Genomic DNA, 20008 nt, shown 5'->3' with positions numbered 1-20008 from the left:
GACAAAGAAAATTGATTTTCCTTCCTCATTGAGTCGACACTAAATGATTATTCTGACTGCACTGATATTACTGTCAGGGTAAGGACGACAAGGTGGGTGGGAAACCTCAAGAAGGCGGAGCGTTATTTCAACCCCTATTTTCGTATTTATCCATTGGACGGTTAAAAGTGTGGGCGTGACGATTCTTCGTCAACTTCAGGCTCATTAAACCATAACGATAAATCAGGATCTTCAATAGTAAAGTAAGCCTTTGTTCGAATAAAGACGTTTATATTCTAAAGTAACAGGACATTTTCCTTTTGCACGTATAATATTTCCCCAATCCCTTAACGAAAAACGATATTATCCAATTTATAATTAAATTATTATTAAATTCTAGCGATGTTTTTTATGTTTGTTATATTACAGCACACGCTTACAAATTTTGAAATAAGATAGACATTTCTTTAATTTCAATGGGCTTAAGTTCATGTTGTGAAAATCGCCGGTCGCAAGTTCGAGACGCCTACCAATTGCTCAATTGCTGATACTTATTATAATTTCAATACATCAGCGGTATCTGTTGATTGGCTATTTGCAATGGATTTCACGGTTAAATTACTAAAATAGTCTATCAACATAAGTTATCAAAAAGGTCAGTTTTTATGTAGGATGCTATTCACGAATAGACTGAGGTCAAAATGAACCAATGCGAAAATGAAGAAAAGCTATTAGAGGTGCATTTGTTTTTGTTTGACATGGGTTCTTTCAAGCTTAGTTCCCATTTATTTGTTTAATTTTTTTTAAGTAATTCTATATCGAGAAAAGTGTTTGACGCGTTGCAGCTGTTCGATTCAGGATGGTATTTCTTGCGTTAAGGAACAGAATAAAAAAAAAAGATAATATAGTTCGAATCACAAACGAATAACGGTAGCAAGTCCAACTGAGAACTATATTACTTTATCATAATATTTTGCGGCTTCAGTTTCAAAGTTTAATGTTGAAACAGAACAGCGCGTAGGTAGGTACATAAATTTTTAAATAATATTATCTTCGGCTGATGTAAACATGCTGCTTTTATGGTTTATGAAAACTGTACAGAGCGTGTTAATAAACTACAGAGCTGTTGGGTTCTAAGTTGTTCTAATCAGTAGTCTGTTCCTTATATACAACCGGAATGTGTATCTTAGTCCGTCTGTGTGTCCCGACAGACACTAGGATCCTGCAAAAATATGCTCTGTTTTTAATTGATCTATATAAATATTATATACAAGCATTTCTAAATATTTCGTAAATGTCCTAGTTGATCTGAGTAAAGAAACCTTCCGGATCTTTTATTTATTCTGAGAAATATACGAAACGATTAAAACAATAAATACAAATAAACCAAAAGCAGCAATAAGTATTAGGCGTGTTGTTACTCCACGATAATGTTCCTGGTTCTTTCGAACCTCTTCGGAAGCTCGGAAGCTCTTCTTTAGGCAATCGGGTAACAATTCCAATTTACCGAATCCTTTAGACTTGAACCCAAAACCCCCTTTAAATCCTAACTTTACATAAATTAAATTTGCGTGAAACTAATGTTAAGGAACGAATTTTTACCCAGTAAGAGCACTGAACAGTGCTCAGCGTATATCGGAACATAGCCTTCGCTGCGGTCCAACACACTTCACTGTTTAAAACTGCTAAATTCATCCTATTTCCACTTATTACACCAGCGCTATTTTGGAGAGTCTTCGAAGGATAACTTACTGTTTACATGTGAAATTTGTTTCAATTTGTCCCCCATACAAGTTGGTGCTCCTTACCTCTACCCTCCAAATACTATTTTTATAACCCTTTTGGTCGACTGATCTAGTCAACTGTACCAATGGGACCGGGTTCCATTTGCTTGGTCTCGAAGTCTCCCAACTTAACCACTAATGATTAATATCCATTTATTGCAAAAAAATATATTGATAAGCGTATCTGTCAAAGTAAATTGAAATTGAATGAAAGATCAATGGGAATAAAATTAGTTAAAAATTTAAAAAAGTAATTAAATATTTTAGGTGCGTTTTGTCTTTGTTATCCTGTTGGGAGTAACAAGCGTTACCTAATATTGATTTTCAAGAACGACTCACTCATGTTCCGTTAATTATATATTTGTCACTAATATGGATAGCATGAAGTATTACAACCAACAGCACCAAAAAAATATCCGAAGGTCAGACAATTTATAGAGCACCGCATAGCTAACTACTCGTTCAATTGTTGCCACCAAGATCAATCCGTAAGTCAAGTCAAACATCAAAGTTAATTACTAAGTAAAAGAACAAACAGCCCATTTTTAACTCATATACAATAATTAATAATCATGTATATTCAATTATTTTAATTTTTTGTGCCGACAAAGCCAACAAATTAAAACAAGATCGTTTGTATTTTATTTCTATTTATTTCTCCGTTCAATTTTGTAAAACACAATCACCCAAATAAAATCAAGTGTTATTAAAAAAGTGCATTACATGCATTAAGTAATTGTAATGTTTATAACAAGTAGGTACATACTTTACATATTTAACGATGGTAAATAAGTACATATCCTAATAGAAGTTTATTTGAACCAAAAATAATGAAAAGGTTGCATAATAATAATAATAATATTTGCATAATGAATAATCCAAATATTCACGGAAACAACATTTTGTTCTCGAGTCATGTTTGGGTACATCTGCCAAAATCTACTACACTACAGATCTAAGCAATTGGTTTTTCGTTACGAAAAATTTGATGTTCAAGCAGCAGTGACAGCAGGAATACTAGTATTTCACTAGTGTTTTCAAACCCTTCAATTTAGCATTGATGATGGCGATATTGCTCATAGGACATACTTCTACCTTTTTTAACAATTCCGTTACTGGCTGTGTAGCCTAGTGCGAATTTACCCAAAATGTAAACGACTTTAAAGATCGTATATCGACTTTACCGTTCCCTGGCTAAGGTGTTAAATTGCAGTGTTTTCAGCTGATTTAAAAAGTGTAGGGTACGTTTCCGGTTTATTTATTTATTCATTTTCACTAATCTCTCTGTAATGTATGTCAATAGTAAACATTGAAACGCGGGGCGCGGCGCACACGCACGCACGTGTTTTCAGGCGCGCTCGGTATTAGTCCTTTGAGCGTGAACCGTCGATAAGTCGACTCTATGAAAGCGTGTAAAGTGAGGAGCGTCGGAATACCGAGGCATATTAGATATCGATCTATACGGATGTGTCTTACTTAGCGCACGGATGTATAACGTTTTTAATAACATGTTTATATAATAATTTAAAATTATTTTGCTGTAGGTACATTAAGCATTGATTTTCGTTTTTTTTGAAAGTTAATGTTATATGGTACTATTTTTCAATCCACTAATTTAAATTGCTAAAATGGTTAAATCACTTATGCTTGGCCGTGTACCTACGTCCATTTGACTTACCAAAAGTCGCTCCCTCATTCATATTTGCATCTCAACACTGCATTTACTTTCAACTTTTTCATTTCTATGTAAATTATTAAACTTGCCCGCATTTGTTAAAAAATGCATTAACTCATTTTAAATATAGCTAACGTTTACTAGATCTTCTGAATAAACTCGCACTCGGGGAAATAAATAGTGATGTGTTGTGTAGTAAATATTGTGGTTTTATACATAGAATTATTATTTTATTTTTCATAAGCACAGTTCATAAGTACAGTAAGTAGGTGATTGTAACAGTTTTATTGAATATATTTGTTATTTTATTGAAATATATGTCGCATATTAGAAGAAATAATTAACTAGATAGACGATACAATGACAATAATGAAATACACTCGCAGTGTAACAACACACGACATTTATATGATAAAATAAATTCTAAGAGCACACTTAAAATGTAACTACAAGTAATGTTATGTACTTGTTTCGATTACGGAAATAGTATAACATATCTTTATGATTTACATTACTTTTTTTATAAGAGATGAAATTTTGTCACGTAACACATTATTAATAAGTACATTTACTACATACATATATTTTAATTAAACTGTTTTGTTTGTTGTGTGATGATTTATTGTAACTATATATTTGTTGCTTTCGTTATTGTGACTTAACGTTTATTTTTTTTCGGAGCTCTCAATATTTGCAGGAGTACATTTTATATTTTTAAAATATTTTTATAAAATGAATATTTGCGTGCTTGTTGTTTAGAACGTGAAATATTTATTATCCTGACAAAGATTACGTTACGTAACGTAATCGTACGGTGTACAATTTCAACTAAAACGTATAACATGTACGCAGTAACGATAACGTCAGTCCACAGCCACTTCTAAAACATCTATATATATATATATATATAAAAGTGATAGGAGAAATCTCATTTCACCGTACATATTTGAAAACATAACATTAAAACGTTACAAACGATACAATAAATACGAAACATCAACGCTACAATTATTTCACAGTCATTTTTTTTTAATATAATATTTACTAGAATTAATGCTACACATACACTAACGTATATTAACTAGACGAGTAACACGATTTATATGTAAATGTAGGTACATAGAGATTTTCTGTGGTAATAAGGTATGTCACGCTAATGTAAAATGCAAATAAAAAACCGAACAGTGCGGTGATAGTTCAATGTGATGCTCTTAATTATTTCAGTGATATGCATTCCATGATAAGTATTTTATAAAATGAAATATGTTATGTGATTAATTTGATAACCTTTACGGTTTGCTTAGAGTCAGCGTACTACGGCGGTGTTATTTTCTTTTAACTTACTCCTGCTGACGTTTTCTCTTTCAGGACGGACTTTTGATCCTTCTGATTTCATCTATTCAGTTGTGTTTTAGAAATAGCACAATCTTATAGATTAATTGTTTATGGGTATGTTTGCGACTAATGTTTAATTATGTTATTAGTTTCAACAATCATTACATAGGTAGTAGTAGTACATCAATCATTATAATGAACCTCATTGCCGCAAAAAATCTGTATGTATCTCGTTATTTCTACAGAGTATTTATTATATTATAGCATTATATATGTATTGTTATGTATACTGGCAAGAATTCTATTTGTACTCATGTGCGCGTTCAACTGCTAAAATTAAAGTTGAACCCTTGTAAAGCCACGCCAAAACCGTGTTTAAAACAAATCAATTCCTGAAAATTAAGAGTACAAACGCGAAGGCTAAAAGTTCGATGTAATCATAGAAAATTTTCAAAGCCTGGTGCTAAACGTGAATTAAAAAGCGATTACATTTTAAGACAATTGTACCATCCTAATATTTATCATGCTTAATATTAATACGACATAAAGATACAATATTAACCTACAGATTAAATATTATGTGTTTACTATTCACTCAGCAAATTTTCACAACTTTATTATAAGTTACACTATTGTTTACATATAAAGCGAAGTCAGTGTGTTTGTAAGTCAATTACAAAAATATTCTACTACAGTGTAAGTATTTCTTACATGAAAATGGGAATGCGCTTAAATTGACATTTGTATTGTATCAAATACAAGAAACTCGTGAGTTTTCTCGGGTTATTTTTATTTTGTACGTAACGGAAGGATCATAACAAGATGGATAAGAAAATATATATTATAAATATTATTATTCGAACTATACGAAGTTAATAATTTTCATACAACACTGTAACTATATCTATTCCACTGTAACTACACAGATCTAAGCTCCTAAAATGCCCCACTACGTCTTTGGTCATCTAAATGCATTTACTGTTTTATTTTTCTATGTGCTCACGTTTGTAAGACGAGCTTCAATATCTTCCCGTCAACAATGTCATTAATTAATGTCAATAATCCGGCTCTAACCCCTGAATGTGAATTTGAAATGACAAAACCGGGTCACGCACGTTTCGTTACACTATAACTGTTATTACGCTATGTATAAAAGTGTGATCATTCATTTGGTCAGGTTTAGTTCAGCTTACCATTTTACACTGGGTATTAGGAGACCGCTTCCGAAAACGAAAATTTTGTACCTACAATTTGTAAATTTTGGGGAGCGCGGTATCAGCGCCGCACCGTGCCTTTGTGCGTGTAAAAGAAACGCCGCTTCCGAGCGTTCGTCGATCCGAGCATAAGCTGTTTTTGATTTTGTTTTTCATTGCTGGTTTTTTTTTTCAGTAATGTATTTTTAAGCTATTGCATAGCTTTTATCGCGGGCCTTGAGCGCTGCGACTGAATCAAGAAATTCCGTAACGAAAATAACCTGACACCCCCACTACGCCTACTATGTAGGTCGCGTTCAACACATTCACACGTTGCGCTTGTGTAGTGTTTGTGAATAAGCGCGTGGCGTGACGTCGCATTGCCGCATGCACATCATAAAAGGTCTGCCCATCTCTCCCTCGCGCGGTCAAGGTTATGAGTGTGAAGGGGACAGTTAATGTTTTGCTTTTGTTAATGTTTATAAATATAGCGTGATCTTATTTTATTGTTGTTTTAATATTAAATTATTATTGTCGATTTATAATTGCATAAGTTGATAAAAAATGCTATGCAATAGCTTTACCGCGGCCGTCTCCGAGTGCCACACGTGTTTTTTTTATAACACTATCGTTTCATTTAGCTGTACTAACATGATGAAGCGTAAATAATACTAATAAATCGTTTTAAAATATGTTTTTTTTTTTAAATCAGGATCGATTTTTTTTCGTCCCATCATCGAAAGTGCCATTAGTACTATCATCTGTCTTTGTTTTCCGCAGCGGTCTCCTAGCACCCAGTATACTGTACTAAATAAGCTGTATACTCGGTGTACTAGAAGGCGACTTTACCGTAATAAGATTCTGAGGTAGGTATAAATGATCTAAGAAAATACCTCTGACATTCAAAAACGGCAATAAAAATACATAGTGTAATAAAAATGAAACCCAAGACATTGATATATTTGTTTACCTATGATAAGTTGTGAGCCTGCACATCTCTGTACTAATGCCTCTGTCTATTTCTAATGCGAAGAAATATATTGAAAATTCACCAAACGCGTCTAATTACGGCTCTGTTTTATTTGTATTGTCTAATAAACGATTAAGGCCGTGAGTTTATCGGTGTAAAAAATAGCCGAAGATAATCGTCGAACCAATATATGGTCACACCAATAATACATCTAAGATTCCTTTCTACAATATTAATTTATTTTACAATTAATATTCATATTCATTTAAAAAACTTACGTCGAATTTGCACAATTTCGTTGCACGAATTATATGGATTGGCGTTATACCAATCCAATAACAATAATTATGTTCGTTGTTTTTTTTCTTTTTCTTTCAAAACTTTCTTGTTTATTTAGATGTTAATGATTATTAACTCCACAAACTATTCCGTAATATACCTAATTTTGATGGTCAGTTTGTATGGTAAGGGTTAGTCAATATTTTTATTTCCGTACGAAATTTCGACATTCCCAAAAAATTTGCATGTCTATTATATAGTAGAGACCATAAATCCTGGTGTGCGGGTTATTTAACAGCGTAAAATGTAATAAAAAATTGCATGAATTTTGGTTTCACGTCTTTAACTTTGAACTTGAAAAAGATATTTTTGTATTGTATAAATTTCATAACATTTTTGTACATATTACAAAATGACGAATAAAATAATGTTAGATCGTATACTATTTATAGTGCATATAATATGCTAACTAACGCCAATAACGCTTTTCGTAGGTTGCTGATGATGTAATGACGTATGCAGTACGGCTTGCTTGTCGTGTTTGGCCCCAAATGACGTCACACATAAAAACTACGTTTGTGGTGAATTTTGGGATTTGGTTTGAAAAATGAGACACTTCCGATTATATTATCGATTAGCAATTTTGCAATGCGACATAAAACTCCACGGAGTCGTCCGGATCGCATAGCAACATTTCTTGATTTTTTCTGTGTGACTCATAAAACGCCAACGTACGTACTGCTTCATGTATCAGAACTATCAAAAAAAAACTTCAATTTTTTTTTTCTCAGTGTGGACTATGATTCGATCAATCCTATACATAGATCTGCACACCGGCGCTAAATCATCTTATAATATAAGCACTTATCCGAATGGACACTATGAGCAATATTGGATAGGTAGAGTTTTGCCAATTTCGTGGCCAAACTGTTTTGCCAATTTCGTGGCCAAACTGTTTTGTTTTATACTTTTCTGTCGTCAAAACACAATATTTTGCAATATATTCCTGTATTGCGTTATTTTTTACTGGATCTTTTTTGTTATATCTTGAAAACAAACTTATTGATACTATATACTGCCCTCATGAATCGAATAAGGACTTCGTTAAATTCTTGTAGAGAAACAACTAACGTTTAAGTGCTTCGAGAATTCTATAACAACATTTACGTTACACCAAATTTCTTGTTAATATTTGGCAAGAATTTCATAATTTACTTATACAATTATATACACAAATTCATATGTACATTTTAGCTAATTTACACGTTCATATATAAACTCACTTGGAACTTCACAACAAACAGTGGTGTTTTCGTTAATTGGTCCATTTAGACAATAATTGTAAAGAGAGCAGAATATAATTTAAACCGTTAAACATAGAATACTAAGTGCACTGCGTTCATTCTTATACGTAATACACGAATTTGTACTATTACGTCACATTACAAATTTAAGCATGAAAACTCAAACTACGGTACAACGCCGCTCATCCCATTTCACATTAGCACCAGGCTTGATGCATATTTAACAATTTAAATATTTGAATCGCGTGAATAGTTCCGTAGTCTTATTTATTACAACAATAGCAAGCTACAAAAAAAAAGCGTGCTATTATACTTCTAAAGTGTGAGCAAGCACGACAAATTCCTTTCTATACCACAAAATATTACTGTTAATCACATCATACTATACGTTTATACCTAATATTTCATGCAATGATCCTAATTATTAAATCGTTACAACAAATACAAAACGGTGATATGTTTTCATTTGTAATACCTTATAATATAGCCGTATAACGTATTTAAAGTTTTTAAAAATTCACGGTGGTAATAAAGGCATTGAAATACATAAATCGCCTACGTCGCATCGGTGTTCGTGTGGCTAGAAATAAATAAGAGCTGACATTATTAATCGATAAATAGTACTAATCACAACGTAATTAACTTACTTAATGTATATATCTATTCCTATAATCTTTGGTGCGAAAAAATTAACTCATCTAACACAGGGCAAAGCTAATTTTCATTAGTTCCAATTTTAATATAGCGCGTAGTGTGGTGACATTATTTTTACGAAAATCTCCCGTAATCAGACCGCACTTTAGACATTTTTTTTTAAGTTTCGCAATTATTCAATCGCTTCATTTCTTTCAATAATATTCAATTATTATGTCAAAATCATGAATAAATACTTAAGGTTAAACCAGTGATAGACGATTGCTTGTGTAAAATTAGAATGAAGCGTCTCGCACGCATAACCTATTTTCGAAGTAACACGACATGAAACTACCCTCACGACATTATTCAGTTCCCATTTGTATCACGTCTCGTGATCAAATCGATAACGTCGCCAGTAGTCATTCTCAATTCAATAATAATTATAAAGGCGAGGTCGTACATCTACTTAACCGTTATTTACGTTTACAATCAACCATTTAGACATATAAGTAAAAAGTTGTACTCAGATAAAGGCGACTACGGTACATGCACGGTGAATTCGTTTTACATCGACCTTCAATGATCAAATTCATATTAATTACAAACACATCAAATCCCTAAAAGCGACGTCATCACCGTGCAAAATTACCATTGTATGACTTACTAATTAAATCACATTCATTTAATTATTATTATTATTATTTTTCAAAAAACTAGTACCTTCATATAAAAGTAGAGTTCAACGGTAAATAAATAATCAATTCAACAATATATATTTGTTTCTTTACAAGGCAGTCGTTGTAATATTGCTTACAATTTGTTGTTTAGTTATGATTTTTTTCCAAAAGATTTGGTACTCTACCGTTTCGTAAATACCTTACTAGCTGGGCTTGCATCACACGCGTGGACTCTAGAATTGTGACACGTTCAATCGGAAACGCACATTCTCAATTTTCGGACAAAAAAAAATTTAATCCGACTTCCTAAACTATGTTACGTGCTACATTCCTTCTTAATTTAACATCGCTTCCAGAAATTTCATTGAAACCATTTAACAAGTCGAAGGGCGAAAAGTTATTCGGTTTAACCGACATTTTTGCAAGTTTACAGGGGAGCCATTTAAAGTTTAAAATTTGAAAAAAATATCATAACAAAAAAAATTCTTCAACTATTTGAATGGGGTAAAATTGATTGAAGTTTGATTAAAAATATCGAATTGTTGATACTAAAAACAAATAAAACGAACCTTTAATTACAACGATAAATGTCGCGTAAACCAAATAGCATTTCAACATCCGGGGATATTCATATTGTAAACAAGTAAAAATTTTCTTTCTCAAATACATGCTATAATAATAAGCAAAGTTAAAAAAATGTGAATTTTCGTCAAAAATATCGTAAATCAAAAACGGATCGATCATTGATTTATTACCACGTATGATATTCAATTCATTTACATTTTGGTGATTTACCTTGTCACGAACTAAATTAATTTAATGTTAGCATAATCAAATTTTTCGGAAAATTTCACGGAGTACCGCTCGCATTATTCTGTATCTTGTAAACATCACAGCGAATGAAACTCTCATGTTTAAACGAGTTCTCATTCTTATTACGAATACATCGAATCTAAATTCTCATATAAATCTTTCCAAAACAACGCACGTCACATTCACGATACCCAGATTTCCGGTGCCTTACAACGACTCGATTGCTTCTTTTGCAAGCTCATTCATAGAAGGTCTACGAGACGGAGGTTACATATTTAAACACTACACTTTAGCATCTTATTGTCGATGAATTTGATCTAAACGGATTCCTCGTGAATTTTTACACAGACGATAATCCATTGATGCCGGTAAAAAACAATTTGACTCTGCTTTAGTATCATAAATACATAGGTGATTTATATTAATTGTCTCTTATACGAATGTTGTCGTTCCGTAGAACTAGTAAGGTGCTTGTAAAAATATAATATTCAAGAATATTATTTGATTTCAAAATTGACAGAACGATGTAGATTACGCTAAACACTAATATAACCGTCACATTTATCACTAACATTCAATAGAGTTTGGACCGCTACCCTCAAGAAGCTTCCTCGTTCATTACTTCGAAAGTTCAAAGACATTCTCTGAGAAAGTACATATTCATAAACAAATCTTTTCACTGACCAAAGATTTATCATTTGGCGTATTTCACACTAAGATACGGGTTTCTCGGTTTACTACCTACGATTTTAGACATTTATATCGTTTCAGATAAATTATACATAATTGTATTTAAATCTGATTTAAAGTGTTTATTCAATATTGCTTCCAACTACCTTAACTTTGGAGAATTGACAAAAGTTGCATTTTATTTTTTGAGTACAAAGCAGAAAAATCGCGTTCAACGTTATAATAAAGTAACAAAATTTACGATAAAAAAAAACGTTACAAAAAATAAATATCACTAGCGTAAAATATTTTACAACTTTTAAGGTTGAGGTGATGTTGAAGCGCAACATAAAAATTAAATTCCATTATCGATCGTATCTAAATACATTTTCGTACGATTTGGTTAACTTTAGTTTTTAATTTGACATATTTAAATGTCGGCCAGAAGCTCAGAGTAATAATGAGTGGCGCTCAAATAATCGACGAGGCGCCTTGGCAGTGGAAGGCTGCTAATAAGATCACGGCGTACGTACTTCAATATCACAAACCTGAAATAGGAAACGTACATTAGAATACTGCTATAAAAAAATCACATAGCAAACGTATTATAAATTTGTGTAATCACTGGCGTGTAAGGGCATTGTCGTGGCGTGTAACCTCTTTGACAGGACATACAACCTACAAGTAAGGGCATTGTCGTGTCGTGTAACCTCTTTGACAGTACATACAACCTACAACAACTGAACATAGATTAAGACAGAGACTTGACAGGTGATTTGAAAAGAAACAAAAGAAGGAAATGGAACGAGGATGGACGTGATTGGCGGCAGGCAGTACTTTTAATGCCTTCCTATAAGACGTATGTACACGAATCAGACAAGGAACGAACTGACCGTTCTCATATGTATATAAAATAGACGACAAATGAACGAATCGACCGTTCAGGCATACTGCGAGCCCACCCTGTTTACATCTGCGTTTTTGTGGTACCATATTCGGAGTCGTCGTGAATTTAATGATAAGACGCCAGATGCAACCCATTATACACATGTTTTTTTATCCAGCAAGCCAGTATCAAGAAAATTGTTTTTAACAATATGTTTGCGACCGACTTTCATGACAAAAACATCATGTATTAAAAATAAAGCTCGAAAATTCATAATATGCGTAGTTATTGAAAAAAGTTATCCCACGCGGGTAGGTTAGGCTACCGCTAAATTTACCGCGAAGTGGTCGTTCTTTCCGGTTTGGCTGGGGCTAAAACTGGGACTAGGCACGGCGTCGCAGGACCACGTTAATGTTTCGATAGATAGTAATAAATAGATCAAGAACAATATATTATTACTTTATTGAAATGAGATATTTTACAAAGAAAGTGCGGACGCTAGATCTTTTCGTTACGTATTACAATTGCATCTGTATGCGCTCGGTCAGTATCACGCACACTCGGTCGGAATCCCTGCCTCCTCCTATGTGCTTAGTGTGAGTTTATTAACTTCTCGATCGTGTAAAAGTATACTCAAATTTGTATTTGAAATTTAAGCATACTGAATTCAAGTAGATTATAACTGTGAAGCCGCATCAAAGAAATAATATAAATACTGTTACAATAAAAAATACAATTGCAATCGGAAAACTGTCATACTCATTAATAGGTATTTACTGTTTTCGTACTTTCGCATTGATTCTTATTAAATTTATTTCCAATATTAAAATGGAATGAGATAAACATGAAAACCGTTTTGCATTAAGCAGAGCATTTTTTAGCCTCCTCATTCGCTTGGTATTAATCGATTGTGTAAATTAAAGTGTAAAGAAAAGTTCACTGCTAGAGACAAAAAAAAAATTTGGCCGTCCTTGCCGTATCGTACTAAAGGCAATCAAAGCAGCGACAGAAAGAATCCCAAGAAATCGTGTCTTGCAACTAAATATTTTATCTAGAGGTAAATGTAGGTATATGGTACCCAGAACAGTGACAAAAACGACAAAAAATATGACTTAGTACTTGTAGCTTCAAAGAAATGAAGTATTCATTACTGTTAAGTAAAATAATAAATAATTCAAAATAATTAAAAAAATAATATTGGTAAAATGAAAACAACTTCTTAGGCAAGTAGTACGTAAAAGGAGCTAACAGTAAGACTGTAGTTACTACTATGAGAATATTTTCTACTATTGATCAACGTCAATTCAATAAGTAGAACAGCCCAGTTTAAGCCTGTAAATGTCTCAATTAGTCTGTACAAAGTGAGGAATATCCGGCTTCAGTAATGGTTTGATGCATTAGTTATCAAAGAGCCACTAAGCTATATTTCGTTAAAAAGTTTCCAGGTGTGATATATATACGATTCTTGAGTGGATGGTTACTTAAGAAACCATGTTCTCTTAAGTTCTCTTAAGAAACCATGATCGATTATCTTTCAGAAAATACTTAATACAGGATCATAAATCTGCATCCACACAAACGTGAATTGAAATGAGCGGCTTTTTATTCGAGCTGAAGACTGGCGATCGTCTCCATCTTAAGCCGCTTGATTATGCTTTATAGTCTCTTTTAATTTTTTCTGAACGCCACGACCCTTTTAAGTCCCTAAATCACTTCTTAAGATTGGCGAGTTCTCTCATAGCGAAAATGCAGGTTTCAATCGATAAAAATCATTTTGAATGAGCTTCATTATTAATACACAAAGTAATCCAGACCACAGTAATAAATGTTTCATATAAAGAAAGAATATTTATAATTAAACTAGTAGAGTAAGTAAATGAATAAACTCGTATTCTCTACTTTTTAGATTACCTACCTACACATATGTTGTAGGCTTTGTACTCGCTTGAATCTTGACACTGGGTAAAGAAGTTGCACACGAACTGGGCCAAGAACTGGTCTCAAGTTTAGGAAGAATAAATAGCGGCCACTGCGAGATGTTTCCACAGCATTTTCAATAAATTCGACTATCGTTTGTGCTTTAAACATTGTACAACCACCGAAGCAAAAATTACCTAAAACAGAACTTTTTATTTTTATTTATCACAATAAATTATCTACAATATTTAAACAAATAATTCATCTAATTCATCTTACCCTGATCATGTTCAATTCTTACGTGCCTAAGTCCATTTAATTTGAATGTCAAAGTAAAAATATAGTGATCATCACTACTATCACGTACTATGAATGAACCATCAGGTTCATTAGACAGTATTTTCTCAGCAGCTTCTACAGAAAGAGGACCCCAATACCAGCCATACTGAAATATTTAAAAGAATATTTTTAATCATGTGATTTTAAATTTTAAACTTATGAATTACACAATTTCATATTAAATTATTTACATCTTTCACTTTTTGAATGGATTTAGCAAAATCCATAATTGTTTCTTCATCATTAGTCGCTCTACGAGAAGCATGGGAGGTGTGTGGTGTTTGAGGCAGTGGAGGCAGTGCTCGACGGACAGCTGCTGGAGGTGATTCATCAATTTTTCCTTGTTTTCCAAGTCTTTCTACTTCAGTCACATTATCAACGACTGGTTGCCTTCGCCAGCGAAATAAATTACAGAAACTCTGTTTTAAATTAATTGAAAGGATTCTGACTGTCGACATTTTCGGTTTCTGAGTTGGATTTGATGCATTTTTCTTAGTTGGTTTTTCAGTTTTGTCAACTTCAATATCTTTTGCTAAATTATCTTTTTGCTTTTTACTTTTCATGTTAGTCCCACAAGAATTTTTAGTTGATTTCCTCTGATTGTAGGGATCATTAGATTTGGATATTTCATTGCTGTCTTTGTGAAACATGTTAGAGTTTGCATCTTTGTTTACATGCTTTGCATGTACTCCAACACTGGTTATAACTGTATTATTTTTCCTGCTTACAGTGTTCCTACATTCTGAATCACTGGAACTAGAATAAAGTGTGTGTAAATATTTTCTCATTTCACGCAGAGTTAGTTGGAGGGAGTCTGTGTCTGACTCCACAATGTTTCGTTTGTAAGAAGAGCTGGGCAAACTGTGTCTTTTAATTTTGATTTCTTTGTGTCTAACGGATTCCTTTGCTTTGTGATGTTTTTCAATAGAAGCATGAGGGATGCTTGTATTTTGTGATATCACTCTGACTCGTCTCTTATTGCTTCTGTTTGTTTTCTTGCTTTTATGTTTTATATTTGACTGACCTGGACGAATCATATCGATTGGCACTGCGTAAATATCACTATCAAAAGGGACATTGTACATGTCTGTTATATCTGTAGTTGCAGTGGAAAGTGTATCATGTGATATTGCTTGTGTTATGAAGTTAGAGTCGTCAATTTGAAACTGAGTTACAAGTGAGTTATGACTACTCGATAAACGCGAGGAAACTGAGCTTCTAGATGAAGGGCGAGTTCCTCGGCATGGACTAAGATGCAGTAACCTAGGACTGGAAAATCTGTGATTTAAGCACTGACGATGCTCATACATCATTTCTGGCTTTGATTTTTTAGAGCAAATTGGTGAAACATGTTTTATATTAGCAGCTACATCTAAATTTTGAGTTTTTAAATTCTTCGAGGAATTTTCAATGGATGCAGCAGGTTGAGACAGTATATTGACAGTGGTGCATGTTTTTGCTTCAGCATTCTCTTCAGGATTATCCTAAAATCAAAAATCAAATACAAAGACATGATTCCTGTGAATGGTATTAATAATAATGCTATATTAACACATTAATCTGCTCACCTGAAACTCTGGAGGTGGTTCTATTGTTGTAAGAATTACTTTGCCAGGACCTTTTTTAACAGTGTTAAAAAAGTCACACATACGTTCTGATGTTTCTGTGGATTCACAAAGTGACAGAGATTTTTCATCAAAGTCACTTTCTTGCAGCTGTGTAACAAGATAAAAATACATATCAGCTATATAACACCTCGCAGTTGTGCACATTATATTTCAAATAAAGGAGCTAGGAGCAAAATGAAAGAATTAAATTCGCTGAAGCTAAACAGAATGCTACAAAATTCAAATCATTAAGTCTCATAAAACATTGTGATCATGTGTGAAAATATGTTATTAATGAAAAATATTATTCATATTCAATCTGTTATTCTAATTGCCTGAATTACTAGAAGAAAAGCTTCCTCAGTTTTAATTTTTTGTTTCAAATTTTGGTTTCAGGTTTGAATTAGTTTTGCTACTAGTCAAATCAATATCTAGTCATTTCTACTGAACAAAATTTTGTCATTTTGCTTTTATTATGATCTTATAGATATTTCTGGTAAATTTTTAATTTTAAACATCTGTTAATATGCCTACAGCCCATCTGGTCTTGAGTAGCTATTAGATTCTATATACACCACAATGCAAATACCACCGCCCACCTTAAGACATAATGTCTAAATTGTATTTTATATAACTACTGCCCTTCGAACTGGAATACAGGACTGGTTCGCTACAAAAATAGGCAACTTGATGGTACCTACTTGGGTGGTTTATAATAAACCAAACACAAGATGAGTGTTATGGACCATGCTTAGCATCAATAAAAACATAAGCTTATCTGCTTATCTACTACAATAATAAAACTAAAAATAATAATTCTAACATAAATAAAAAGGCTTTGAAAATGCAAATAAATAAACTAAGTATAATTCGCTTTGCGTAGCCCTTGATGTAGTTAATCAGAGAATGGTCAGAAAACCTTGTGATGGGTGTCCGAAGGACATTATAGCTTTGTCTTGTGACAGCTGATTATTTGAATTTTATTATTAATTTTTTTTTAAATTTAGAAGGATTGTTATAATTATTTTAGTAATTTACAATTTAATTGAAAATAAAAATCTTGTTTTTAAAAATTGATTATTCAAATTCATCTATCCCCCTATTAATTATCATGGTACCTGTTTTAAAAGATTTATAAATGAACTTTTGAAAATTTATAAATACTATGTGTATAAGGTTGCTTATTCACATATGGATATTGTTAAAAACATTTTTGGGTCTCATTCATTTGCCAACACTATTGGCCATGATGTAGGACTTAGAAATATGTACCCTTAATATGTACATGTGCAACAGCAGAGTAGTTTTTGTGAAAAGAAGCAACAAAAGCTCGTGTTTATTGTTATGTGTGTGAGTTTATGCATTAGAACTGATAAAATAAGTTTTATAGTTTTTTTTTTGGACTCTTTATATGTAATTGTGTTGACTTTGCTGTCCGATGACAAAACAGTGATGTGTTTAAGTAAAGTATCTCTCAGTTAACTTTTAATAATGTCAAGATCAAGTGACAAACAAAATTAGCAGTACCAATAAAGCGAATTAGCGGTACCAACATCAAACAAATAAATTTTTATGAGACATGCAAACGGTAATGTTTTAAAAACGTTGAAAAACAATTAAATGAAGAAAATATTATATTTTTGGAATATATTATATTTCCTGAGATTTTTATCTTTTGTTTTACTTGAGTAAATGACTGCTTTGAGCACATATTATGAGTTTATTTCTTTTTCCATGGTTTTACATAGCATAATTGAAGAGTTTTTTGTAGTTTTGACAAGAAGCTATCTTTAGTGTAAATAGGAGGATAAGTCTATGTCCATTGACAAACAACAAATTCCCTTCATTTATTCATAACTCTCTAATTTATAAAGCCCTATCAATTAACATTGCAATAGAGGAAGGTCTACAAGTCAACTAACTCAACAAATAAAAGGTAAGCTTGCATCCTAATCAATCAGCAGTCTGATTGATGAATCAAAATTATCAGACATGATTTACAAAACTATTAGTATTCTCAGTGTAGAAAACATGTAACATATCGATCTGAGCTCATAGCAAAGAAAAAAATATGGGAATGTACAGGCAAATAAGAATATTGTTTCATAAATGCATAGCAGGTAAAGCTTCCTTGATGGCTGATTTTACAAAAAAAGTGACACAAATGGTCATGCATAAATCTAACTACACTACTATATTTAGAGTGACTCATTTAAGGGTTGATTAAATTCATACAGAAATACAAAAAAATATTGTACCAAGTTCTATGTAAATGTATCAAGTGTAAGTAATGATTCTAAATTAATTAATATGCAGATCTTGTATTATTATATTACATTCTCATTACATATCTAGTAGGTACATTACTAGAAAGCTGTAAATAATAAATTACTATTTAAGCAGCTTGATTTCTACTATTTTCTTTTATGTAATTATTGATTTAGAATTTTTAGTTTCTATTTATTTAAATACGAAGAATAATTGTTAGATGAATTGTAATAGCACTGATGATAAATTTGACGTTTAATGAATAGCTTGGCTCACCTCAGAAGCAACGTAATGCCATCCGCTAGCTGAGTCGCTCGAAAACGAACCACTTGTAATCAGTAATCCACTGTCTTCACTTAAAGGAGGCGCTTCGGACTGTGTCGAGAACGGTGGTGACTCCATTATCGTAATGCAGTTTTCAATTCATTTGTTGTATGTAACATAGATGATGCAGAAAATCTCAAAAGCAAATGAAATATATCATTTTTTTTTTATTTTCTGCGCCCTTTTTGCACATCACTGTCTAATATTACAAGTAGCTTAGGGTATTTTCTTATTACTTTATATAGGTACATTACATAGGTACCGTACTACAAATCTCACCAAGTTCACACTTTCTGGCATTTCTGGATTCGACCACTTAATCATAGATTATACACAATTCTTGGTATTATGGGTAGGTATAGTATGAATTTTCGAAGTAACATCCTTAGTCCAGACATTGACACTACTGACGTTAATGCTTATATAAGTACCTCAAAGACCTTTATAGTAGGGAAAGGCTTACTGAATTTGGCCCCTCTTTTTTTGATTTTTGGAAAGTTTTAATTTTTAGTTATTTGTTCGTCGTTTGTTCGTTAATGTTCAAATGTAAAAATTGTTTGTTCGTCTTTTGTCTATTTATGATTAATTAAACAAATGATCACCCTTACTAGAAATTTTTATTTTATTGCTCAGATTATTTAATTTTGATCAATTATCGTTTGTTCGACAACTATTAGTGATTGTTCGATCATAAAAACAATTGAATTCTCAATTATTAATTATTTTAATATTATATTTAACGCTGGTGACCGTGGGCGGCGGTGAATCACTTACCATCAGGTGACCCGTCTTGCTCGTTTGCCTCTCGTTGCTATATATAAAAAAAAAAAAAAAAATTATATCTAGCAAACCAGCGGACCACTTAGCGCTGCACTACACCAGGCAACTGACCGGAACCGATGGAGGCTGACAGTCGACAAGCTAAAACGGAGTCACGATCCTCAGCAATGAGGGAGCGATGGAGAAGAAGAAGAAAGAAGCAAACCATCACCTCAAGCCTACATTGCGCATGCGCCGGTTTTGTCAGTCAGCTGGCAATGGCCGTATTTACTAGCGTTTTGTTATCAAGTGCGTTTATACTGTCTAATTATTTCTTATTTAGATCAAAAAAATATTGAAAACTTCAACAAACTTCAACAATACTTCAACAAAAAAATGTCAGTGAAGGCCAATTAGTCGTTACAGTACGATTAGCGTGGTTTTAATAAATTCAGTTATTTTTAATGATATTGACAAGCATATAGAAATTTCAGTGATTTCTAATTATTCTAAGAATATTTTAGGAGCACAACTTTCGTGTTAAAATGATATTATTCATTACCATGCAATAGGATATAGTTATGATACTTGTAT

General features: G+C 32.5%; 1 protein-coding gene and 1 long non-coding RNA gene across 2 annotated transcripts; one reads left to right on the top strand and one right to left on the bottom strand.

Annotated features, from left to right (window-relative positions):
- The first annotated feature begins 640 nt into the window (after window positions 1-640).
- On the top strand, window positions 641-6472 carry LOC101737264 (uncharacterized). The gene is made up of 2 exons (XR_009973237.1): window positions 641-1000; window positions 6163-6472. It is a non-coding gene; the product is annotated as an uncharacterized LOC101737264 (long non-coding RNA).
- LOC101741974 (uncharacterized) lies at window positions 2397-19035 on the bottom strand. Its single transcript, XM_004929906.5, has 6 exons — window positions 18608-19035; window positions 16025-16171; window positions 14648-15940; window positions 14397-14562; window positions 14116-14314; window positions 2397-11862 (listed from the first exon to the last, which is right to left on the bottom strand). The coding sequence occupies exons 1-6, from the start codon at window positions 18731-18733 to the stop codon at window positions 11745-11747; spliced, it is 2049 nt and encodes a 682-aa protein (XP_004929963.2). The 5' UTR covers window positions 18734-19035; the 3' UTR covers window positions 2397-11744.
- Window positions 19036-20008: the final 973 nt, after the last annotated feature.

The sequence above is a fragment of the Bombyx mori genome, chromosome 1 (assembly GCF_030269925.1).
Source record: "Bombyx mori chromosome 1, ASM3026992v2".
Lineage (NCBI taxonomy): Eukaryota > Metazoa > Arthropoda > Insecta > Lepidoptera > Bombycidae > Bombyx > Bombyx mori.
This window is presented reverse-complemented; position numbering and strand designations above follow the sequence as displayed.

Excerpts from the sequence above, each read along its gene's own strand:
- LOC101741974 (XM_004929906.5), bottom strand. The coding sequence starts at position 18,733 with ATGGAGTCACCACCGTTCTCGACACAGTCCGAAGCGCCTCCTTTAAGT. Across the intron at positions 14,563-14,647 it reads CCATTCAAAAAGTGAAAGAT|TATGGCTGGTATTGGGGTCC; the intron begins GTAAATAATTTA and ends TAAATATTTCAG. Across the intron at positions 11,863-14,115 it reads AGCCTACAACATATGTGTAG|GTTTGTGATATTGAAGTACG; the intron begins GTAGGTAATCTA and ends TTCCTATTTCAG.